The sequence below is a fragment of the Dermacentor variabilis genome, chromosome 6 (genome assembly GCF_050947875.1).
Source record: "Dermacentor variabilis isolate Ectoservices chromosome 6, ASM5094787v1, whole genome shotgun sequence".
NCBI lineage: Eukaryota > Metazoa > Arthropoda > Arachnida > Ixodida > Ixodidae > Dermacentor > Dermacentor variabilis.
Genome location: NC_134573.1, coordinates 159,053,469 through 159,079,323, shown reverse-complemented (window position 1 = coordinate 159,079,323; position 25,855 = coordinate 159,053,469). Strand labels below are relative to the sequence as shown.

At 48.0% G+C, this 25,855-nt stretch overlaps 1 protein-coding gene across 2 annotated transcripts in view; it reads right to left on the bottom strand.

The window, feature by feature from the left end:
* LOC142585569 (organic cation transporter protein-like) overlaps positions 1-24,079 on the bottom strand; it is a 93,072-nt gene extending 68,993 nt beyond the window's left edge. Inside the window, exon 1 of one of the 2 annotated variants that reach the window (XM_075696414.1) lies at positions 23,934-24,079. In XM_075696414.1, coding sequence (XP_075552529.1) covers positions 23,934-23,971 — 38 coding nt within the window. In that variant the 5' untranslated portion in view covers positions 23,972-24,079. Of the gene's footprint in view, positions 1-11,609; positions 11,713-23,933 lie in introns of those variants that run through there. The other variant, XM_075696416.1, reaches the window with a different exon arrangement.
* Positions 24,080-25,855: the final 1,776 nt, after the last annotated feature.

Genomic DNA, 25,855 nt, shown 5'->3' with positions numbered 1-25,855 from the left:
GCAAGGGAAAGTAAACACGGAAAGAAGAGCAGGGACAAAAAGAAAGGCGGGGAAAAAAAGGACGAGATCATTGTAGTCTTTCTAATAGGCCACTGCCACGTAAAAATGTCAACAAAGCCTTGACCGACTTTCGATGCGACGACAGTTCATGTCGGCATTCCAAGACTGTCTGTTCTGAAAGTGGCCTGTCGTCGAGGCGTGCCAACACGGCCCCAGTTGCGCCAGCGAAAAACCAGAGGAAATGAGAGGCAAGTAAAAGCGAAAAGCTGAAGAGCGGTTCATTCTTCAGACTGAACAAGTGTTAGATCCTGATGGCGCAATGCCAATATTACTGAGCACTGGCTTGATAATGGTTTCACCGGTAACGCTGCAACAGATCAGCGTGAAATGTTAACCGAGTTTCGCAGTTTACGTTACCGAGTCGGTCACTAACGCCTATACGGCGCGTAGTTGGTCCATGCTGGACGCCTATTCGCAGCTGCCACGCCGCTTCTGCGCAATTTTCCCCTATTTCACAATAATTTTGTGAGCGTGACGTAGAGGCAATGGTGCGCTCCAGGTTGCGCTCGTGACAGCTGATCGCGACTTCACTCTGGCAGGTGACGCAAGCGAACGACGTACGCTCGCACAGCGGAGCTCTTGGTTGGATGACGCCAGCTTCATATTTTCTATTCCAATGCCACATTAACAAAAAGAAAAAAAGAAAGAAAGAAAGACAGAGAGAGAGAGAGAGAGAGAGAGAAAGAGAGAGAGAGAGAGAGAGAGAGAGAGAGAGAGAGAGAGAGAGAGAGAGCGCTGGGGCTGCATTATTGGCCGCGGCGTTTTGCTGCGGAGCAGGATGTGTTGGCTTCGATTCTCGACCTTTTAGGCCACATGCCGGCGGGGTGTAATGCAAAAACACTCGTGTACCAAACATAGAGTACACGTTAAATAAACCCGAGGTGGTCAAAATTATTCCGGACCCCTTCCTCCACAATGACATCTCTCAAAGTACGTGTGTACACGTCTGCCCGCATGTATAATGTGCACAAGGTTTTTCACAAGGAATCGGTTTTTAAATATACAGAAGTGGCAAACAAGTGTAAAGATGAGATCACATGTATGATTGACAAAATAAAAAAAAAAGATATATTGCCGTTGAGAGACGTCGGTGAACTCGCCCTAAACTACTCGAAGCTTCTGCAACACTACCGACTCGGCCGAAGAACGTACTATTGACCGCACAACCTGAGCAAAGATGAAGTCATCCTCTGCCGACTGCAGACAAATACCTATGTACACGGAATAATCATGCAAAGACTCTATCTTACGCAGTACTCGTACACATGCCCCCACTGCGACGTCCCAGACACCCTACAACACATGGCCCAGGATAGCCCACTGCGTGACACATCCGCACACCTAACCTCGCACGCTCCACGAGACGACTCCATACAAGGGCGCCCCACAGAAGCTCAAGACGAGCATTCCAATTCAACGCACGTCTGTACCACCATTGAAACGTGGGAGGCCAAGCCTCTGACGACCTGGACGACCAACGCAGTCTCATCGCTGGGGGCAAGGAGGCGGCCCAAGACAAGAGGGTTCCTGAATAAGGAATCCTCCCACCTAGAATGAATTGGGTCCTGACTCGGATTGATGTTTCAGAAAACAAAAGTTCCTTTCGCTCTCTCTCTCTCTCTCTCTCTCTCTCTCTCTCTCTCTCTCTCTCATTGGGAGACAGGTTCACCACCACATGCCGCCAGTTGCGCCGAATGTTCAGTTTCTTGTGAGGGCAAGATTAGGTATATTGGGAACTTACACGCACGTGTAAGCAAATGATGTCTTGTTAGTCAGCACGTGTGTGCGCCGGTATAGCTTGTGTCCCATTTAACTTAGACCAAGATTAAAAAAGAAAAGTCCAGGAGCTCTAGAGAAATCGTACCGACTGCGTAGTAGCCGTAGTCGTTACATCCAGTATTTTTCTTTCATCACGAAAATTGCTTTTAATTAGTGAACTATTTAATTATTGCTTGAATCGCAAACATATCAATTACAAAGTCGAAGGGCACCTCGAATAACCTCCGAATCAAGCATTTGTTTCGTGCTCACCTTTGCCTCGTTGGTTTTTCCGAGAAAATCCGCAAAACATCCACAATGCGAAATAGATACGCGCTCGCGCGCCGCTATACCCCAGCGCTCCTACACCCCAGCGCTTTACTAGTGGCAGCAGCTCGATACAGAGCTTCACGCTATGTGATGGCAGCGGCATCATGAGAACTCGCCACTGATGCATCGATAAGCGTAGCCGAGCCGTATTGGGGAGAGGGGGGGGGGGATTTCGAAGCCGGGAAACCGGGACGGCGCACTTGGGACTGTAATTTTGCGCACTCATTTTGTTCTGTAGATAGGCGCGCCCGGAACGCATGTTCATTTTATTCCCTTTAGCAATAGAAACAAACCTTGCGCAGGCTGTGTCCATCTAATGGGTTTTGGTGGATCTGTACGGCCAGCATATGCAGGTGTTGTCGATTAGGTAAATAATTTTTGCTTGACGTGTCAGGGCGTAGAAAATAACGGGAGGTCTCAACTGTACCACGCCAGTGACCTGCTCTTCAATAAGACAGTCATGCCCTTCACGAACGATCAGACAGCTAAAACGATCGTGGCTCTGGGGGCGGCGCACGGCAACAAGAGGAAGGCAGCCAAGCTATTCCGGATGTGGCATTGTGGAGGACGCCCTAGTCAGTCAACAATACTTAGAACGTACGAAGTTCTTTACGAGACGGGTAGCGCCACAAGAAAGCGACACAGGACTGCGAACGTAGTTCAAGAAGTGGAAACGAATGTTTTGGCTTTCTTTGTTGCTAACACTCACGGTAGTGTGCGCGACGCCAGTGCGGAGGTCGGAACCTCAAGATCATCAGTGCGGAGGATTAAAAAAAAAAAAAAACGTCTTATGCACCCGTATACGCCTTCATCAAAATCTTGAAAGACCGAGATTTTGAAAACGGACTTTAATTTGCCAATTGGATTTTCACGAAATATGAAGAACCAGAGTTTGTCACTAGCGTGCTTTGGACGGTTGAGGCTCATTTTTACAGAAACGCATAAGTTGATTTTCTCAACGCGCACTAGTGGAGAGATAGGGATCCCCACTTGCTGGCCCAAATACGACGCCTATACTCGTGGTCGTTTAATGCGTGGTGCGGTACTTTTGATGGCAACATCATCGGACCAATTTTTTGTTACAATACACTAACGACGCAACGCTAGGTCAACAACATCCTCGAGGGCCCCGTGAACGACGTCTGTTGCAACTTTCCACTTGCGCACCTTCGGAACGTTTTGTTTCAACACGATGGTGCCCCTGCGCATAAGAGTAGTCGGTCTCGAGCGTGGCTTGACAAGCTTTTTCCTGGACAGTGGATTGGCCGGTACGGACCTGTACCCTTGCCTGCAAGGTCGCCGGACATGACACCGCTGGACTTCTTCTTGTGGAGGTATACGTGAAAGATCACGCTTATAGCAGCGAAACTACCCCACCGGACGCCCTAAATGCAAAAATACGCAGAGTCTGCCGCGAGATCCCGACGTCGTTGGTCAAAACTGCCACATCACAAGTTTCGGAAAGAAGCAAGTACTGTATTGCTTCAGGCGATAATCTGTTTGAGTACGTGCGATAAGTGGCAGTGGAAAATAACCGCTCAAAACTGGTGTAAAACGTGAATGTTTAACGCCCCTTCATGATGTCACCCTATTCTTACATAAAAAAAGCTTGCGACAAAGATAGAAATAGGTAAACACTGCTTTGTTTTGCATCTTTTCCGGAGTTCAAGAGCCAGAAAGGGTAAATGGCTAAACCAGTTGCACCTTTGAACGTTTCTTTGTGGGCGGCTGAGACGCCTTACGTCCTATGGGTTTATTTTTCATTGAAATGAACTCCTGAGTAGCTCTTTTCTGTTCTCCCGAGACCTGCCTTTCTTCTGCTTTCGTGTTCTTTTGCGCATGTTTTATAACAATGCTTGAATTTCTTTTGTAGCTTTATTTATGATACGCGAAGGTTATAGCTATACCGAGTGCCGCATGATCGAGTACAACGTTCTTGCGTGCGCAGATGCTGACGCTTATCGCACCCCGCTAGTTAGGTCGCGAAACCTCTCGAGCCATCCTACATGACGAAGCCTTGTACGATGCGGCGATAAACGAATGAAGCCGTATATCTTTCAAAGATTGCTTGGAGGTGCTTGCGTGCATCTATTTTATATTTCGCAGGCTTTTGTTTTTTCCTGGAAGAAACAACCAGGCACACTTCAGCACGAAACAAATGCTTGATTCGGAGGTTATGTAAGGTGCCCTACAACTTTGTAATTGACATGTTTGCGTTTCAAGCAATAATTTAAAAAAGTTCACAAATTAAATGCAATTGATTAATCAATACTTCGTGATGAAAAAATGTACTGACTGTAAGTACACACTACTGCCGCTATTATGCAGTCGGTATGATTACTGTAGAGCTTTTGGGTTTACAAAAAAATATTGGTCCAAGTTAACTGGGACACCCGATATAAGCCCCCATTTCTGACAAGCCGCTGGACCCAACCTGTGGTACTTGTGACACGACGGAGCCAACCACAGAGTACCACTTTGCTATGGATGCGTCCTAGCCTATCCGCACAGCGAAACATCTACCTATTACACACGTTTTAAGTTCATTTCTTATTAATTTACATTATCTTATTTAAGTTCCAACAGTATGGATTCATGTATATACTGTGCTTATGATGCGCCGTATAGTGCAAAAGGGCCCCTCACCAGGTCTGGCCATTTTGAGCTGACAAGCGCAGAGCATGCATTGCGCGATAACAATCGTGTCTGCAAAGTATTATATCGCTACGCGCCGCGGAATGATGTGAAATTTCAATCCGAATTCCGTTTCCCCTTCACTCGTGGCCGCCGCGCTCCAAGCCAGACGGTGACGTAATCGTTCCCCTGCGCCTACGTGATCGTGTCCGCAGTGTGACGTCGCTCGTGGTGACACGTGACTTCGAGAAATATTCAAGACAACATCTGTTATCTGTGCGATCTTTTACTTGAATTGACGAATTGAAGTTTAGAGAAATAATAAAACACACGAACGGAATATCTGCGTGTTTTTTTGTTTTATTTCGCACCGAAGCAAGAGAGATTTACTTCCGCTTCGTCTGCTTGTTCCCACGGTCGTGCGGTCACGTGCGCAGGTACCGAAACTATGCCATTTTCTACCGTGTTCTAGTGCGTGACCACGCTCTGCGATCCGCTTGTTCTGCCTCAGTATTCGTGTAGCCCTGAATTATACCGCTAGTCATGTTTCTTTGTGCACAGCGCGCAAAATCGTGCGCTGCGCGAACGAGACAACAGCTCGCGCGCGACGCCTTCAGCGGAAGTGCGTAGCGTCGAAAAAAAAAAAGCGAGGAGCAAAGAAAAAAGAAAAAAAGTGAAGGCGGGACTTGTGACGTATGCGTCGCGCAATCCTTGAGGTCCGGTATGGGAGAACGCAGGGAAGGAATTTCGCTTGCCTAGGCTAGTCGGGGCGAACGGAGAGAGCGTCTTGGTCGGCAGTGGAGCCCGCCTGCTGAAATCATGGGTTTGCGGCACTGAAATATTTCTATCTCAGACATTAACGAACCGATTTGAAAAATTTTTGCGGCAGAACGCTCCCTGGCGGACACGTAACAACTTCCATCGTATAACCAAAATTTGCTATGGGGCCTGGTGAGGGGCCCTTTAAGTGTTAAGGACCGTTCACGCAGGACCGAGGGGGTAGCGTGGGCTTGGTAGTCTGGAGCTTAGCCAGCATGGTGGGAATCAGGCAGAGACGAAAGGCGATCCATGTACCACGTAACAAAGAACGTTTAGTACATCGTTACGGAGCGGTCAGCTCTACAAGCTCCTGACAGAGAGCACGCACAGTCAAGCTTGTTCAAAAGCTGAAGGCTGAAACACAGAAGTTAGTTGACGGGGGCGTGTCTATAGTCTGGAACGCCCTTGCTCAGAAGAAGGAAGGAGCCGACGCTCTCCACGCTCGAGGACGCCAGCTTAACGGTTCCTCTAACGAGTGCGTCGGAACTGAACGAGAACCAAAACGAAAAACGAAAAAAAAAAACTATATTTTTTGCCCGAAACGAAAACGTAACCGAAACGTTATTTGTTATTTTGTTTCGGAGTGAAATCGTAATATTTTTCGGTTCAAAGGGAAAGTCGGCAATCCAAAGCAATCGACTTCTGGCAGCGTCAGAATTAGCCCGTGTATCTTAGGCAGGGATAGTGCGAGCGATAGCAGGTGGAGCGCAAGCGCTAATCTAAACCTACCGCTCTGCGCACTGGCAGATCGGCACCGTGGCAAAACATAGGGTTTGCGAGCTGAGGAGGTTTCAGCTTTGGTGTAATTAAACGTCGCATCCATTTTAGTGAAATACCCCTTCTTATGCGTAACAGAAATATAGTTATTTGAGTATTTGTAGATCTACGAACATTGCATGAGTTAATTACTACGAATACCGCATTTCTAAATGCGATTGTTTTAATTCCCGAACGAATGCTGCTGTACCGGTAGCAGGAGCACGGTCAAGCGGTGATGGAGCAGCTTTTTCTCCTGCCACTTTTTTTCGCTGTACGTTTATTGCATAAGATGAAAATAAAAATTTGATTGATTGATTGAACGCTGTTACACTCATACAACGATTGGATCCTTCGAAGAGGCACCTCCTGCCAACGAAAAGTCATCATACGACAGCTTGCTGTTATACCTACTCAGGAGTAAAGGAACATAATTAATCTATAAGCACTCCAATGGAAGCACCACGGGAAGTTGCCCTTTAGTTATTTATTTTTGTTTAACAAACATCGTCGTCTCTCTCTGTTCACGTCTAAAGAAAACCTCGTGGTGGATTTTAGCTGAACACGCCGCAACTATCCGCCAAGGGCCACCATTCACGTCCATGTTGATTACAAAGGCGTCCGCCGTGTGGCCGACCCCGTTGCCCAGCCTTGACCACGAAGCTCTTCCCCTGATTCCGCGTCGATGACGACAAAGTGAACGCGACACCACGAGTATACCGCTCATGCGACAACAGCTTTCGTTCTCGGCTCCCCGTGGCTCAACAACCGGCCATGACGTCATACGCGCTCACAAGTTCTCGTATGAAACGCCACAACTCAACGTCACAAAAGAGAACAGAGGAAAAAGAAAGGAAAAACAAAAGCCCGACTAAAATTCCGGCGCAGTCTACGAACGCTGGCGCCAGAAGAACGCCCATGTCCCAAGCGCTTCGTAAGCGCAGCGAATACAGTGTCATTGCAGTCGGTGTTTGCAACAGCACAATGAGAACGCGTCCGCTTTCGTTTCTGAAGCGGCTGCAGCAAAGCGACCGTTTTAACAATGTGTCCACATACAGTTTCACAAAGGTGTCACGGAGCTCGAAATTTCGCCTTCGCATTGAACACGCGCGCATGCTTAGGTTGAAAAAAAAAAATTACACGCTTAAGGCAATCACGCGAAATCTACATTGTCTGCAAATTTTCAGTGTATACCGTTGAAAACGGCGCCCTGCGAAGACTAAACACTAAATAAACTACGTGACATTGTAAAGGCACGGAAGACTCGGCATGCACGTCTCATAATTTCCTTCGCCAAAACGACCCAACAAGAGAAAATATATATTGAAATTCCAAACGTTGCATTGACGCAACCGGCGCGCTGGTTCCGACGCAAAATTGAAGGAATAGAAGCTCGGCTTCATCTTCACTGCTAATAAACAATCTGCTTCTTCCAAGTGACTTAAGCGCTTAAACATTAATTTTGGGGAATGGTAAACAAAAGAAATTGTCCAATTCAGCTTGGAGCCAACGCTTTCCCGAGTATGTGCACTTGGCAAGGGCCAGGGACTTGCCTTTCGGAATTGTCAATGAGTCACATTCGGACCTGAAGAACGCTTCAAAGGCACACGCAGTCTGTGAAAGATATGGATGCAGAGGTATCCGGATTGTGATCTCCCGGGTTTAATTAACATGCACCAAAACGCGAGCACGCGAGCGTTTTACAAAGATAGTTATGACGGATTACCGCCGTCGCCTCCCGCCACTGAAGAAACCACCAGCCTTTGGTTCCAAATAAAGCTTTTGTCCATCCATCTAGCCCGCAGTCGTTATCATGGCCACTACAGCTGGTGTCCGCCGGCAAAATCCTAAAGTCAAATAAGAAGAAATGAGCCTTCGACAATAGACTATTGGAATGCTTTGCCTGGAGATGGCAATTCATTGCCATTGACCAATTTTTTTTCTGCGCATGATATGTGACGTTTTCACCACACCTGCAATAGCTCCAGCCGGGGCTTCTGTACGTGAAAGAGCTTTAAAAAAACTGGCAGTCACTTTAGCATACGCCAAAGAGCGCGAAGGCGAAAGCCTGCGTGCTCGAGCGACATTAATTAAATTAGCGCCTTTGACGAAGATATAGGTCATCCATTGGGAACGTTGGCCAGACTTTCTGAGCAACCTTAACACTGTCTATAACCTTTATACCACATTAAATTACCCGACATTCTCATTCGAATGCGTTGTTACTTATTACTTGTTTTCTCCCACGAGAAGTCGCAGGTTTCAGTGTCTTAATTGATGCTACGCTATTTGAGTCTTAATTAACTTCGTCTAAATTAACACCAAAGGTTGTTGGTTCGACTCCCAGCAAAGGTTGTGGGTTCGAGTGCTTTAACTTTATAATAGGTAAGTGTGCCCTAATTCATTTCGCCGTAACATCAAAGATCGTGGGCTCTACCTCCACATGAGCTCGAGGTTTCGACTCCCACCGAAGGTCATGGGTTCGAGTGCCTGAATTAACTCTATCTTAACTTTGCCTTTTTTTCTTGCCATGATGAGCAGAAATGATGCGGTATGCTTCCGTTGATAAAGTTATTGCTCTAGAGTCCGCCTGTAGTCGGTGCCTTCGTTTCTCGTTAGCTTTAGATGTGGTGGAGGGTATATCCTGCGTCCAAGGCGATAGCGCTGCAGCAGTGCTTGATAAGTTAGCGGTATTGTTTCCGTTTCCTCCGCTGATTTGGGTGGGTGGGACATGCCTAGAATCTCGTGGCGGGGAGGCCTGGTTGACGCTTGCGCGGGCCGCGGCGTGTGCCGCTTCGCTATACAGCAACACCCGTCCACACTGCAACGTGCCAGACAGCCTGGCGCACCTCCTACTGCAATGCGAGAAAACCCGAGAAACCATCACAGCGGCGCAACTAGTAGCAGCAGACGCAGACCCGAACCTCCTCGCTGAAACGTGGGAGACTGCGATCTCCAAGGCGGACCTGGTCGACCAGCGCGAACTCGTCGCCCGGGCCCGGAGGGCGATCCAAGCCAGAGGGTTCCTGGAATAAGGGATCCTCCCACCTCGACTGGAGGAGGAGGGGGAAGTAAACTTTATTGCCCTAGAAAGAGTAATTCAGCGGTTGGGCCGGATGTCTTGATCTTCTATTGGTTGATGAAGATCTCCGGCCTGCATGGTTGGCGCCCCTATTCCAGGGCACCACTGAGTGTGGCTGCTCGTCGGGCATGATCCACCAGCCTCCGTTGGAGGCTAGGGTCGCCGCTGGAGAGCACGCTCTCCCACTGCTCCGCACTCGGATTTTCTATTTTGTGGAATGCCTTATTCGTATTGCACTCCCATGTGATGTGATAAAGTGTGGGTATTGCGCCACACCACGGGCATGTGTCCCTGTGTTGACCTGGGAACATTTTGTATAGTTTATGTAAATTTGGGAAAGTTCCTGTCTGCAACTTTCGCCAGTAAACTGCCTGTTCTTGAGTGAGTGTATTGTGAGGCGGGGGATATCTGATCCTCGTCCCTCTATGGTAATTTAGTATGTCAGAGTACGTTGGGATCACTGTCATGAAGTCCCTCGACTGACAAGTCACTGCTTCAAATTTCATTCTCTCTCTCTCTCCCCATGATGAGCGGCATTGGAGCCAGCTGTGGAAGACGACGACGACGGGTGCGAGGGCAGTGCCACGAGCCCGTGTCTGCGCGAGGAGGGCTCACGTGACTTTCTGTACCGCACGCTGCGTTTTCCAGACCATCGGGGGTATGACGCCAACGTGTACAGCCTATCCATAAGCTACCCCCGAGGCACGATAATTTAAATGGAGCCAGCAGTAAAAAAGCCGAAGGTAGGATTGGAGGAAGAAAAGGCAGCGTCTGTTCATTGCCGGGCAGACAAATTGCCACAAATTGCCACAAATGAAGACGCCAAAGAACACAGCCATCACTAAATAAAGTTATCTCTATCTTTTTACCGAGAGGAGAATACTCGCGCGCGTCTTCGAACGTTTATTCCAACCGATAGCGCACAAAACAATGAAAGACACATACTGCGCATAATTGCGCTAGCTGTCGCGTCACTGTTGCGTATCGTGGGCGAAGCAAACGAAATAGTGTATTTAATTAAGCTCTGGGGAGATGCCGAGTTAAACCACTATCTGATTGTGAGGCAAGCCGTAGCTGGGGACTCCGGGTTGATATTGGCCAACCGAGAGTCCTTGACGTGACGTATACGCGAGTGCGTTTGCATTTCGCTTTCATCGAAATGCGGCCGCCGTGGCAGGTGTTCCGCGACATCGCGCTCAGCACCGCAGCCACTGAGCCGGCCACGGAAGGCGTCTTTCCAAACTTGGGCGTTACGACGAAAATGCCCCAGTCGTGCGACTCTTTTCGGGCATTTCACTGCGCGAAGCGTTTAACTCATTTAGACAAGTTATGCGATAAAAAACACGTGCGCGCTGCACGCAAACGTCACAACGTTTGATGACGTTGAATTCTGCTTTAGCGGAATGTTTGAGAGAAAGAATGCCAACGCTAGCGCGCTTCTACTCAGCAATTAAGTAAACGCGGAGACATATGTTGCACGGACTCCTGCTGTCTCAATTCTCACCGATTTACGCCGTTCAAGCAGCGGTCGGTATTGAAGTACTGGAGATTGATCGGACAAGAGTTGCTTGCCGACGTAAAAGAAACGATGGAACTGCGTAAGGAGTAGCAGCAATAAATGCGGCTAAGCCTATCAGTTTTTGCTTGGCCGATGAGGGTGTATGCACTAGGACTGGCATGCATATACCAACATAGGCTTTATGATCGTAGAAGATGCAGACAGCCAACCCTTATGTCGTTTATATATGTTCTACGTTAATTACTTAAGGTGATTGCATTGGATATTATGGGGATCCACACATTATAGAAAGAAATTTATATGCCTTTTACGCCCTGTCGCTATGTTGGGATCGTAACCTTACTTACATATGAAAGAAATGAGCATCCGTGTTGACAATGTTATACGCGGCCTACAATCTAACGTCGTGATACTTTGGGCATCTGCGGCATGTTTTTAACGGCATTTATGCCGTAACGTTTTGAGAGGCCGCACTGGTGCTAAGTATTAGATCAGCAAGGCTCAGTTGCTGTGCCTGCAGACGCACCACACTTCGCGGTGCATTTCCTGAACATCTTGACGTCCAGTATTTGGGACCCACAAAAACGGCGGCCAGTGCTACAGACGCCTCTCTGTTTGGTCCGGTTCCAGTTTACGGGCAAAAGACGTTACCTGACAATTCCGGTGGTCGCTTTGCGATGTGGCATCTTGGTCTCTTCTAGCCGACTTCTTTCACAAATATATAAGTGGGAAGTTCTTCAATTAGCTTTTTCGCTTCACAGCACGCTGTTCCGGATTCGAAGGTGGCCGAGCGCAAACTGCACACGAAACTCGAGGATGGAAATCCTCCCCTTTTTACGAGCACGCGCGGCACTCACTAAAAAGAAAGAAAGAGAAATAAAGGCAGCAGCATCGAGACTTGGTCGCAGCGCTGTTTGCACCGCAGCACTAGTGCCCACGTGACGTAAAATGCACCGTCTGTACGTGTCCCGCTGTGCGACAGCATGCCACAACTGCGTAAATATGTCGCCGCTGGGAGATTGACGTGTCCCATTAAAGATGTCGCAAATATACGCGATACATGAACATGTAAAGCCAGAGGTAGAGCCGTGCAACTGAAAGCTGTCCGCCGGCATCCGTCAACATTGAACATCTGTGCAGCCGGCCATGTGCAATTACACTCCGTGAAGGATTGCAGATAAGCTCTACGCTTATGTATCAACATTCAGGGGTTTAGATACGTTTAACGTAATGAACATCAACAACAAACAAAAAAAAACATGCGTATTTCAACGTAAAAACACGTGTGCGTAGCCCTTACAAAGAACGTTTCAAGGCAAATAGTAGCGAACAAGACCTGAATCGAAAATTGTTGATAAGTCCCTGTGATAACACACACACCACACACACACACACACACACACACACACACACACACACACACACACACACACACACACACACACACACACACACACACACACACACACACACACACACACACACACACACACACACACACACACACACACACACACACACACACACACACACACACACACACACACACACGCACGCACACTGTTGATAAGTCCCTGTGATAACACACACACACACACACACACACACACACACACACACACACACACACACACACACACACACACACACACACACACACACACACACACACACACACACACACACACACACGCACGCACACACACACGCACGCATTATAGAAAGTCAACAGACAAAGACACCAAGGACAACATAGGGGACATTACTTGTAATTACTAATTGAATTATATTGTCACGGGTATGAACTATCTACACGATGTATTTACACGATGCGTATATATACAGCAGCACAGAACCCCCGAGAGGCTGTTGCCACTTCGTCGTCTTTACCGTCGACGACTTTGTCCTCTTTTCCACCGTAACACGAGCCCCGGCAGAAAAACACCGCCCCGTTGCTTCAGATGGGGCCATCGGTAAGGGCATAGTACCGCTTAAGCCGAGAGATGTGTACGACGTCAGGTGATGTGGAACCGGGTGGCATGACGGAGGTCTCGGGGATGATCTCGTAAGTGACATTAGTCACTTGACGTAGAACACGGCAAGGGCCTTTGTATGGTATGGTATGAAGAACTTTATTGAGGTCCTGAGGGATCAGTCTGGGACTGATGCGGGCCGCTCCCACGTCGGTACAGAGAGGCCGAGCCCCTCTGCCATCACACGGGCCCTCTGGACAGCCCTGAGTTGGTCCGCTAGCACTTCACTGTGCAGCATTCGCTGCCACCACTGTTCACCTCGAGAACCATCACCGGCCAACGCCAAGCAGCGCCACAGCATGTGTTGTAAATCGAGCAAACCCCCACACTTACTACAATAGACTGAAGCCCCGCAGTCCGGATTAATTTTATTCATGATGACCGGGTTAGGGTACGTCCGTGTCTGCAGAAGCCTTAATGTAACCGCCTGCGGCCTACTTAATTTAGGATGTGGCAACGGGAATGCCCTGCGCCCTAAGTAATAGTGCTTGGTGATTTCGTTGTAGGTTAACAGTTGGTCCCTGTACTCAGGAGCGGGAGATCCAGCCCCTTCAGGGAGTACACGGCACACTAATCCTCGTGCCTCCCTGTGCGCCACCTCGTTGAGGTTACGCGGGGCTCCCTCCACTGTCCCCATGTGCGCCGGGAACCAAGTAACGGTATGCGAAGTGATATCCCTACCCTGCAGCAGTCTGTTAGCCGGTTCCGCAACAAGTCCTCTCGAGAAGGCTGTAATCGCAGATCGCGAGTCGCTAAACACCAAAACTCTTCTAGAATCAAGTAGTGCTAGAGCAATAGCCACCTGTTCAGCAACCCCCGGGTCTTTGGTATAAATGGAAGCAGCATTTCTAACGCTCCCTTTGCCATCTACTACCACCACCGAATAAGCATTTTTACCATTAATCCATGCGGCGTCAACAAACGCAGACTCCTCCTCCTGATCCTTTGCCTCTCGCAACAAAGCCCTAGCTCTCGCGACCCGCCTCCCTACATTGTGCACGGGGTGCACATTCCGCGGAAATGGACGAACCATGATATTTGCCCTAAGGTTCACGTTCAACTCGTGTAGAGGCGCCCTATCGTGCGACAAAGCCACCGATTCTTCAATTGACTGTAATATATACCTACCCGCTGGTGTACCTAGCAACCGCTCCCTCTGTGCGGTACGTTGAGCCTCAGCAATTTCATCTAAAGTATTATGCAAACCCAGTTGTAACAACATATCGTTTGACGTAGTAATAGGCAGACCAAGCGCAGCCTTGATGGCTTTTCTGATTAATGCTTCCAATTTATTTTTCTCCCCCCTATTCCAATTTAGCATAGCTGCCACATACGAGAAATGACACATAATAAATGCGTGAACTAAGCGCATCGCACCTTCTTCTCCTAAACCCCTATGCCTATTAGAGATCCGTCTTATAAGTCTTATGGCCTCCTCCGTTTTCTTGGTAATACGCTGAATGGTTCTAATGTTCGATCCGTTCGCTTCCAGTACAAAACCCAGGACCCTGATTGCTTCAACTTTGGGTATCACCGACCCTTCCCTAGTATGAATTCTAATGCAAGGCTCAACTTCCGGTACCCAACCCCTCGGCCTACGACCTAGCTTCTTAGATTTGAAGATCAACAACTCCGACTTTTTAGTGGAGCACTTGAGCCCCATGAGACCCAGGTACTCCTCCGTAAGCGTTACCGCCTGCTGCAGCCTAGCCTCAAGCTCTCCATCACTACCACCGACACTCCATATAGTAATGTCATCCGCGTAGATAGAATAGCCAATATCCTGGACAGTGTCCAGTCTATTAGCCAACTTCGACATCGCCAGATTGAATAACATAGGCGAGAGTACGGATCCCTGCGGAGTACCACAGCAACCCAATTTAACGACTTCCGATTTTATCTCCCCAAACCTGAGACATGTCTTTCTATCCGTAAGGAAAGCCTTGACAAAATTGAAAAGCCGCTGCCCCATATTCAAGTCCGATAGCACCCGTAGAATGAAAGAATGTCGGATTTTATCGAAAGCTTTTTCCACATCAAGTCCAATTAGTGCCTTAGTATCCCTTGTTCGCCGGTCAAGGATCCGATGCTTAATCCTGATCATAGCATCCTGAGTCGAGAGGCCGGGCCGAAATCCTATCATCGAATGCGGAAAGACCCCATTGCCCTCAACATAACGCGTTAGCCTATTTAAAATGGCATGCTCAGCGACTTTTCCCAAACACGACGTCAGGGAAATAGGTCTGAGATTTTCAAGCCCTATGGCCTTGCCCGGTTTGGGTATCAGAACAGTAGTTGCCAGTTTCCACTCTTCCGGGAAAGAGCCTTCCTTCCATAGGCAATTGATCTGCCGCGTAAGGAACTCAATTGACCCATCGTCTAAATTCCGTAGCATTTTATTCGTAATGCCATCCGGCCCTGATGCCGATCGACCATTAAGATTCTGCAGCGCCATCCTGATATCACTTTCAGTAAATTCCGCGTCCATAGCTACATTTTCGTCTCCACTATATTCCAAAACCACATCAGGTGTATCGTGCCAGGTCTCCAAAGGAAGGTATCTCTGAGCCAAATCCTTTAGCAACTCCTGCTCCGTGGAGTCCCGACACGCCTGATGGACCAGCTTACCTATCACAGTCCTCTGATTAGACTTAGTGTTTGTCTCATCTAGTAAATGTCTGAGCAAACTCCATGCGCCTCCCCTCTTAATGCGACCATCAATAGAATTGCACACTTCATCCCATTGCTGCTTGCACAATACCCGACAATGGTCTTCAATTTCCTGATTAACCACTGCTATACGCTTTCTAAGCCTTCTATTTAATCTCTGACCCTTCCATCTCGCTAACATCGACTGCTTTGCTTCCAACAAATGTGCCAGGCGACTATCCATGTGTTCCGTGTCAATATCGGTCTGAACCTCTTTAGTGGACGCCTCAACGTCACTTTTAAGCTGACTAGTCCACTGTTCCAAGGTCAACTCATTTCCTTCATCATCGATTCTCTGCGCTCTTCTTTTCCTAAATGCATCCCAGTCAACCATCCTGAATGTGCGCTCCTTTTTATTAGCCACTGCCAAAGTAATCATAAGTATGTAATGATCGCTACCAAAATCTTTATTAGAATTGGACCAGGACGAATCCACCACCCCCCGAACAAAAGTGAGATCAGGTGTCGAATCTCTACATGTCGACGTGCCACATCTGGTGGGATACGAGGGGTCTGTAATTAGAGTTAAATTCAAGTCTAGTGCCTGCTGCCATAGTCTCTCCCCCTTAATAGTGTTATAAACATACTTCCACACATGATATGGTGCATTGAAGTCCCCTCCAATAAGCAACGGTGCATCCTTAGCCAGATTGGTTGCCTTGGTCAAGAGAGATTTGAAACTCTGCTTCGTGTCCCGAGGGCTACTGTACAGGTTAAGCAGGTAAACGCTCCTCTGACATGACCTTTGCCGACCTAAGATTACTTCCACCATAATATATTCAATCTTGCAATCTGCCATGTGAAGATCATGTCTAATGTATGCCAACCTCCTATTAATGAGAGTAGCGAGTCCTCTGCCCTGTTCATTATCCTTAACTTCCGCTTTGAAATTCGTTAAGGTCACGTTAGACGTCAGTGTTTCCTGTAACATGATAACTTGAGGCTTGACACCATGCGTTCTAACAAACTGCTGCAGAGACGCCTTCTTATGATTGAACCCCCTACAATTCCACTGCCAAATACTAAATGAACTATTTAATAGAGCCATCTTGACCACGGAAATTTGGTGAACTATTTTTGAGCTCAAGTCCACTCGGCGACTTACCCTGCTGGGCTAGCGGCCGAGTGCACTCCCGCTCCATAACAGGGACCACTGTCTCGTTTAGATATATTTCAATTTTGCCTAATCTCTGATCCGTGATATTTTCCCGTTCTTCTATCCGCTCCAGTCTACTAATGATCTGATTTACACTTTCTTGCAATGTCGCCATCATTGCTTTAAGCTCGGAACCGACTTTACCCTGAATCCGGACGGTCGAGGATAAGGCCCTCTTTTTCGGAGCAGGCGTCTCTTCGTCCGCCATGTTCTTTTCTGCGACCTCCACAGACCTTGGTACCTCAACCGAGTCATCATTTTTCCCAGTCTGTCTTAAGCTATCGTTGTTACCGGAAGGTAAGCCGTTCCTAAGTACAGCTATCTCTTTGATAAGCCCGTCAATGGCTGCTTTTAAACTACGATTCTCTCTCTCCAATTGCGCAATCCTATCCCTATCCTTATTACCATCCACATGCTCCTGGCGCTGCTCGGGCGCTCGGCCGGCGCTGATGCCACCCTTGACCTTGTCAGCCCAGGTGGTCTGGCTCCCAGCTGCGCCGCCGTCGCCACCAGCTGCAGGAAAGCGCACCCGCGCCTCCATAGAAACGGATCGGCTCCTGGTCGTACGAGTCCCAGAAGATGGCCGCTGCCTCGACCTGGAGCGGCTCCTAGAGCGCGAGCGTCCCTTAGAGCGTTGGCGGGCGCTCACCAGCTGCACCATCTCGGCTGCCTCTTGTTCCGCCGTCAGCTCCGCCCTGGCTCTCTCCTGTCGTCGAACACGCACGACGTAGGGAAGCTGGTATCGTTGTCTGCATTGTTTATCCGCGGTCAGGTGTCGTCCGCCACAAAGCTTGCAACAAGGCACACAGTTGTGATCCTCTTCAGGGTTCCGAGCCCCGCATCCTCGGCATTCAAAACAATCGGGGGCTGGGCAGACGTCCGCCCGATGTCCAAGCTTGCCACACACATAACATACATCCAACTGCTTTCGATACAGGAAGCACCGTACCAGAGTTGGCCCATATCTGACGAAATTGGGCACCTTTAACCCATCGAAAACAATGATGACTGATCCTGTGTTTTTGATGCGTTTGGCCGCCATAGCCAGCGGATTGCGATCGTTTACAATGTTCCGCTCAAGTGTCGCGGGGCCATCCATAATGTCTACATTGCGAATGACCCCCTTACACGTAGTGTGTGGGGCCGTCTCGTACGCACTGACTTCAAAATCCTTGTCTGCCACTCTGATTGACCTGAGTCTCACATATCGTTCAGCGTTGCTCCTTTCTGGCGTACTAGCCACCAAGATATTTTGCATAAAGTTCGGGCAAATAACATCTTCCCGAATCTGTTCAATACCGAGGCCTGCCGCCTCTACGATTGCCTTGCCCACCGCTGTAGAGCTAACTTTCTCCAAATTCAGTCCACCCCGTGGGCGAATGACTATTTTGATGTGTTCTTGTGGCATCGGTGGCATGCGCGACGCCTTCACAATGCGATTCTTGATTGCCGAGCCTCCGCGCCGTTCACCTGCGCCCCGTCGTTCAGGCATCTCACTTGGCGAACCGCCATCACCTAATCCATGCCTCGTCGTAGTTCTAGATTTTCGGTTGGACACTGTCCGCCATCCCAGGTCTTCAGTAAAGTCCTCCGCCGGGAGCACTTCCCCTTCAACGTGCATTGCTGCCATGCCGCGCTAGGTCTACCAGACGCTAGCTCTCGGCCAGCGTGGCGTGAGCACAAAAGTTCCAATGAAGTCCAAAAAAGGGGTGGCCCACCTCAAAATCAGGTATCCGCTGAATCTTCTCTTCTTCACGGATCCGATGATAACAAATTTACACCACTAGGTGACCAAAAAAGGCTCGGAAGCTTCGAAAAAGACGGACCCATAAAAGCCCACAAGCCTCCTTCGAACTTCGTCGTCGTCGTCCTCCAAGGGCCTTTGTAGCACGGGAGGAGTTTCTCGGAGAGCCCCACTCGGCGGCAAGGGGACCAAAGTAGCACGAGAGAGCCTGGTGAAAAATATGTGTCACGATGGCGCCGATTGTAAGCGCGTCGTTGAGATTCCTGCGATGCCAACAGACGAGTAAGCTGGCGCGCACGGTCGGCGTGGGCGATGGCGTCGCGGGCGTACTCGGTCCTCGGATCCTGTATCAAGGGGAGGGAAGCGTCCAATGGTAATACTGGGTCACGACCGAAGAGTAAGTAAAAGGGGGAATACCCAGCAGTATCGTGGCGTGATAAATTATAGGCGAACGTGACGTAGGGCAGCGCCACATCCCAGTACTTGTGGTCGGGTGAACCGTATTTAGATAGCATGTCAGTAATAGTCCGATTAAGTCGCTCAGTAAGGCCGTTGGTCTGGGGATGATAGGAGGTGGTCAGTTTGTGCTTGGTAGAACATGATCGTAGGATATCGGCGATGACTTGGGAGAGGAAAGTGCGGCCGCGTTCAATATAAATGATAAATTAATGGAAACGAAGGTGGATGTAAAACAACTGGCCGCAGGTGTGATACGAACGCACGTCTTCGCATTACGCGTGCGATGCTCTTACCAATCCAACTATCGCGGCGCCATTTTCCCTTATACTTTCTGTGGTATTTACGCTTTACTACTCGAACTAACCCTGGAGTGTTGCTGGCCAGCGCCACCACTCATAGGCAGCGGATGAACACCCTTTCTGCCGCAGGCGTCACGAGTACGTGATCTATTTCGGTAACGGCAACTGGTCAATAAGCCCACACATGCTACCCAACGTTGCCGGATTCTAGACCCTCGTAATATATATATATATATATATATATATATATATATATATATATATATATATATATATATATATATATATATATATATATAAAGTGTGTGTAATATACACAGTTGTGGATAAGCGTTTTTGGCACCTGAATCGGTAAGAGTGCGATTGCAAGCACACAGAGTTCAATATATAGATTTTTCTGCAAAATAAGAAAGAAGCGAGCGAGAGAAAACAAAAACGTGAATACAGACTTTACAAACTTGCGCGTACAAACAGTGGCATTAAAAAAAAAAACGTAGTCTATGACCACAAGCACGTATACATTTACTGCATTGGCTCATGTCAAAGTAAACGAAAACGACCGTGACTGCAAAGTTGCACGAACATACAGTGGTTCTATAACGGGAGTACAAAGTTGCGCGTACATACAGCGGCATAACGAAAAAAAGAAAGAAAGAAACGAAGGAAAGCAAATCAGGTAGGTAGTTTGCGAAATAACCCACACGTATACTATTAACCTAAATATATACTATTCACAACCAACTATGTATCTTGAAAGAATACCAAAATGAAACTGAAACAGTTGCACATACAGTCGTGTCTGCAAGGGAGGAAAGAAGACGTAGCCAATGGAATGTAGGGGAGTGGGGTGACATGTTAGCAAGGAGCATGCGAGGGGTCGCAGCTGCCAGGAGAGTGTTTCTTTTGTTGTTTGTTCGAAGTCGCTGCAACTTTTCTGCGACCTTGAAGACGGTCAGTACCCCCCCTCCTGGTTATAGGACACCTGTACTATGACCTCCACTGACCTCTGAGTTGAACGAACTGCGTTCCGTTGCATTCTTTGCACAAGCGGTATCCTTTCTGTCTGCGGGCAAGGTGTGCTTCTTTATAGAAAGTCTATGCGTCCGTGAAAAATAAAATATAAATGAAAAATTATATGACAAGGTACACTAATAAACTTGAACATAACACCAGGACGAGAAGAATTTCTAATAAGTGACGCGGAAATATACATATCGCTTCATAAACCTGTCATATAATATATGTGATATACATCCGTTAGGAAATGCCTAAGGCAACCAGGAAAACTATTCATTGGTGCACTAAACTGTTGTTTCGGCCGCACAATCAAATTCCAAAATAAAAGAGAGAATTAGGGAACCATGACAGCTAGAAATGCACGTGCAAACATTTTGACATCATACCGACCAATAGTTGTAGGTGTGAATGTATATCTAGAATAACAATAAGGAGCGACGAAGCGTGTGAGGAGTTAGCAAACTAAAGGGGTCTAAAGGAGAGTTTGCCAGCAATTTCATTGATTCCACAAGTTACCGCTTTAAATTTATGATTCATATACAATTCTCGAAGCTCTCTTTCGTGGAGGGAACGAGACCCTGTTGAAGGACGGTTGCGGTGATATATATATATATATATGTATGTATATATATATATATATATATATATATATATATATATATATATATATATATATATATATATATTATAACCATAATTTTACAATATCCTATGGGCTTATAAGAGGGGGGACGACTTTTCGTATACAAAGAAAGAGGGAGAGAATGTTTAATGATATGTGGAGAGAAAAACACAGGAGTTCGCATAATGAAGGAAGCCGGTGAGAGAGGGCTGATACTGTAACTACAACTTCTTGAGGACCGGCGGCATGACTGAGAAGCCAACGCGTCAGGCCTGTCATTCGTGTAGTCAGTCGGTCCGAACCCGGAACACGTATCCTCTTCTAACTGAATCGAGAGGCTGACTACTATTAAAGCCAGCAATCACAATGAGCAGTTTCTTTTCTTTTTTTTTCTGACATCAGTCAGCAAAGCCGTCGTATACGGTGTAGCATACATCATTGAAAGAGTCGCGAGCAACCTTTGATGAACGTGCGCAGCTGGCTTTGCGAAATGCGAGTACGCGGGCACGTACACGTTGAGGGCGGCAAGGAAGACGTTTTGCGTTGAAACTTTCCTCAGCGAGGGAGTGAAAGGAAATGCTTTACGAGGACGATGTTATTGGATCTTGACGTTTCCTACATAGCGCCGGTCGTTTTGAAGCGATTTATGTCGGTTGCGCCGCATCGCTGAGCGCCAGACTTATGTTACACGAAAACAAGCTTCCGTTGCAGTCGGGCGCGGAAGAACCAGTGGGCTCGGTCCACTATACAGTGCGCTGAACTGGTTGCGCTCGGAAAGATTACGACTCCCTTTGAATGTTTGTTGCTACTCGCCGAATGCCACCATCTTCATTCGTCTCAGGTATTCGAATGCCACCGTCTTCATTCGTCTCAGGTATTAGACCGGCTCACTTTTTGCGGCACATGGCGTCCGAGTATATGCATACGCGCGCCATTTTATAGGTCGATCTGAGCGCTTTTAGATCAAAGCGGCTACGGGTAGTTGAGTGAAACGCTACGTTGTTTTAGCGTTTGCATATGTTGCTACGACTTTTAACGTTCCCGCTATGACTTCGGACCCTCCAGCCTTCAGGCGTGATAGATGTACAGTCTGCGCGGCCTGTACCGAGTGCACATGTCAGACGTCATGCTCTCCGATGTCTCTATGTTGTTAGGACAATCATCTCGCACAAGGATACTTTCCTCTAGCTGTCACTGCTCAGCTGACTCGTCATCTCAAACTCAAATGACGTGGATGGATTAAATCGCACAAGCTAAAGTTCGCACTCTAACGGGAAGCTCAACTTAACAGTGACCCCGAAGACAAGATTGCTTCTACATTGAGAAAACATCGAAAGTTATTCTCAATATTTCATTGATTACTATGCTGTTGTGCGCTGTTTGTTACGCCAAACAGGCAAAAATAAAATGCTACTCAGGTAGCTGGAGCTTACATTTTTATTAGAAGCACATAGTCCAGGGTCTATAGTGACTGCAGTGTTTTTTTTTTTTCGAGAACTTTTTATATTTTACATTAGCATTTTCGTCTGATAAATCATAGTTTTCGTCCTGAAGACCAATGAGGCAACTTTGACTTTTTGGGCGTTTTTCTAGGTAAGAATATGCGCATGACATCTTCAATGACTTCGGTAAACAAATCAACCTGTCCATCAACATCAGCTGTCCCATCTACGAACGACCAGTCAGCGTTTGTAAGATAATGGCACAAGCCAACGTGGTCTCCAAGGGAAAATTTGAAGCTGCACTTCATGTTGTTGTGTAATACTACTACTACTACTACTACTACTACTACTACTACTACTACTACTAATAATAATAATAATAATAATAATAATAATAATAATAATAACTTTTTATTGCAGACTTGCAGACACCTGTTTGCCTACTGTACACGGCTCGACAGCTTTGGTGCTGAGCGCGGCATTAAAATCTGTTCACTGTAAGATGTGCGCAGTGTTATAGGCGTAGCGTTCAGAGAGGCTAGCTGATCTCGGACAACATAATAATGCTGGCACAGCCTTTTGTTGTCAAGGCAGGATCGCGTTGTAGAATGTTGCGACAGAGGACATGCGTTCAACCGATTCAACGCAGCGGAAGGCGACTGCCTCTGCGTTTGTGCATTCGGGTCAGTGACGCAGAATGTGATACATGGTTTCGGCACTATTCTCAACCGCAGCACGCGGAATGTTTTTGACAAGTTGCAATGCGTGCCGTCACACACGCACACACAAAAAAAAAAAAGAAGAAAGAAGATGCAGTGGCTCTGCAAGCATCAGAGTTTGCGTGAGCGAAAGAGATTCCCGACTCCTAAATTAAGTGGAACACCCAAACAAGTGCAGGGGTTTAAAAGACGCCATTACGGCAAACTTCACTTGCGTGAGTGAAATGAAAGAAATAGGAGAGGGCGAGAGTGGCAAATGGACGACGAATTTAGAAGCTGCACGCTCGATGGACATATTCAGGACGCCGCGGACCCGCTGTGGTTTCTCAATCGCTGCGACGTTCGGCTATTGAGCACAACATGCCGGTTTCATTTCCAGACTTCGGTAGCTGCATTCCAGCGAGGGCGGAATGCAAAATCGCTAGTGTACTAAGATTTAGGCGAACGCTTCAAGTAATCCCAGGCGGCTAAAGTTAATCCGAAACCCTCCTCTAGAGCGTATACCTCATAGCCAATGCACCGCGCAACTTCTAGAGGATAAATCTCAACAGCTCAATCTCGGGATCATTCCATTGTGCCGATACACAATGGAGCAGGACGAATCAAGTTCGGCAGTTGGTCATTTGAATTCGCTTGTGGACCGTCTTAGTGAGAAGGCGAGAGATCCAGGCGAGAAAATAAATAAATAAAAGAAATGTGGAAAGACATCGCTTCTGCACTAACAAAACAGACACCGCTAAAAAGAAAAAAAGAAAAAGAAGGCAAGAACACTAACCTCTCCGTGCGGCAGTCCACGTTGGACCGTTCACGCATTTTGGCTCTGACGAATAGATCGGCTTGCGAGCGGTTTGTGCATAGGTCGGTTGGTCGGACGCGGGCTACAGAAGCGAACTGGCTGTTCCACCAACGACAACCGCCGCTGCGCGCAACAAAAGGCCAAGGACACTTCACGTAGCGAACGCGCGCTTTTAAGGGCCGTCCTTCAGAGCTTAACGCGCCAATTAATTAGCAGCCGAAAACAACTGCGCGGTTCATTCGCCGGCTGGCCTTCTCCCCAGTGGGTCATGTTGCAACGGCGCATGCAATGGAGTCCTTCTCAAAACAATGGCGACGAGTTCCGTCCGTTTCCTGCGACGACGAGCATCTCTCGCGCACGGGGGCAAGACTATACACCCCCCCCCCCCGTCTTTTTTTCCCCCGCCAGCTAAAGAATGGCACCGACAACGGCGTCGTCGCTCCGACGAAGTGACTGCGCCGCACCACGTATAACTACCGTTGCGGGTCCTGCTCTTCGGTCGCACCGATTCCGCGTAGTCGTGCATTGCCGACGAAAGGCGAGTTACCACACGATCCGTGTTATGGATCCCCAGAGAAGAAGAGTGCGGCGACGGCGGCGACGAGGAAAAGGCTCGCGGAAGTCGCATTATTCCCTGCTCTGTAACCGCAGAGCGACGTCATCCCGCGAGACGCGGATTTCCGCGGATTTCACCGTTGCGCGACGTATACGTCCGGTGGAAAAAAAAAAAGGAAAAACCTGACTAACATGCGAATTAACAAGACGGATGCTGCCTGACACTTGAGCCTCGAGGCGAGGCCGTCCAGGAGACGCGTGACTATGTAGTGACTTATGATCGTTGAGCGGTTTGGGGCTTGCTTGAAGTTTGGTGCAACGGTATAACACTCTGCAACGCGCACGTGACGCAGGTGAATACCGCACACGACAACGGGGGTCTATATACTATTTCGTTATCGGAAGTATCCCGTTATCTATAGGATGCAGCGCATGCTGATGCGTGGACAGCAGAATCAGGGGTTGGCTTAAGGAGAAAAACCCAGAGGCAGGGATGCACAAGCGAGAAAACATCAAAAGGCAGTCGTCGCGGCCCCCTTTACGTCGTAGCCTTATTATTGGCATTCGGCGCTAGGGCGGCTTTGATCGGTTTAACGCATCGGTAAGCCCTCTTGAATTTCCGTGTAAAAGGTAACCGAAGGTTGCAGCCCCAGTTCCTGTAAAGGGGAGGGGGGGGAGAACAAAGGAGAAGGCCACGTGACCTCCCTTGGGCGGATTTCTAAAGGGAAGCTTGCTATGCATACTCTCTTGTGGATTTCGCTGACCGCGGCTGCTGCTGTTTTGCCGAATACAGTTGCTCACACACAAAACAGCACTCATATAACGAATCGGTTTATATATATATATATATATATATATATATATATATATATATATATATATATATATACATATATTCGGTACTTATACCGTTACTTTCGTTCGGTACGCTTATATGGTACCGACCGAAATGGTTTGGTCCCCACCATTTCGTTCGCTACCATATAAGGGCCGCTACTTGATCGCTCTCGCCATCTAGTAGTGGCACGCAGAAGTACGCAGCCCGCGACAGGTTTGGGATCTAGCCCGGCCATGCCCGCGAAAGTTCAGCGATGCGTGCGCGCGACATCGGGACACCGAACGCGATTGCTCCTCAGCTGTAAATTTTTTTTCCTCAAATTTTGGGCTGCCAATAAGTTGGGGGCGCGGCCCTTACACGAGTCCATACGGTATCTCTGGCTCTTTTACAACCCATGGGTTTTTTTGTTTCCACCAATTTGACGAGGGCTGCTCCTCGTCAAATTGGTGGAAACAAAAAAGTGCGGGCCTTACACGCGGGTCTATACGGTACACGCGATAACAAGAAA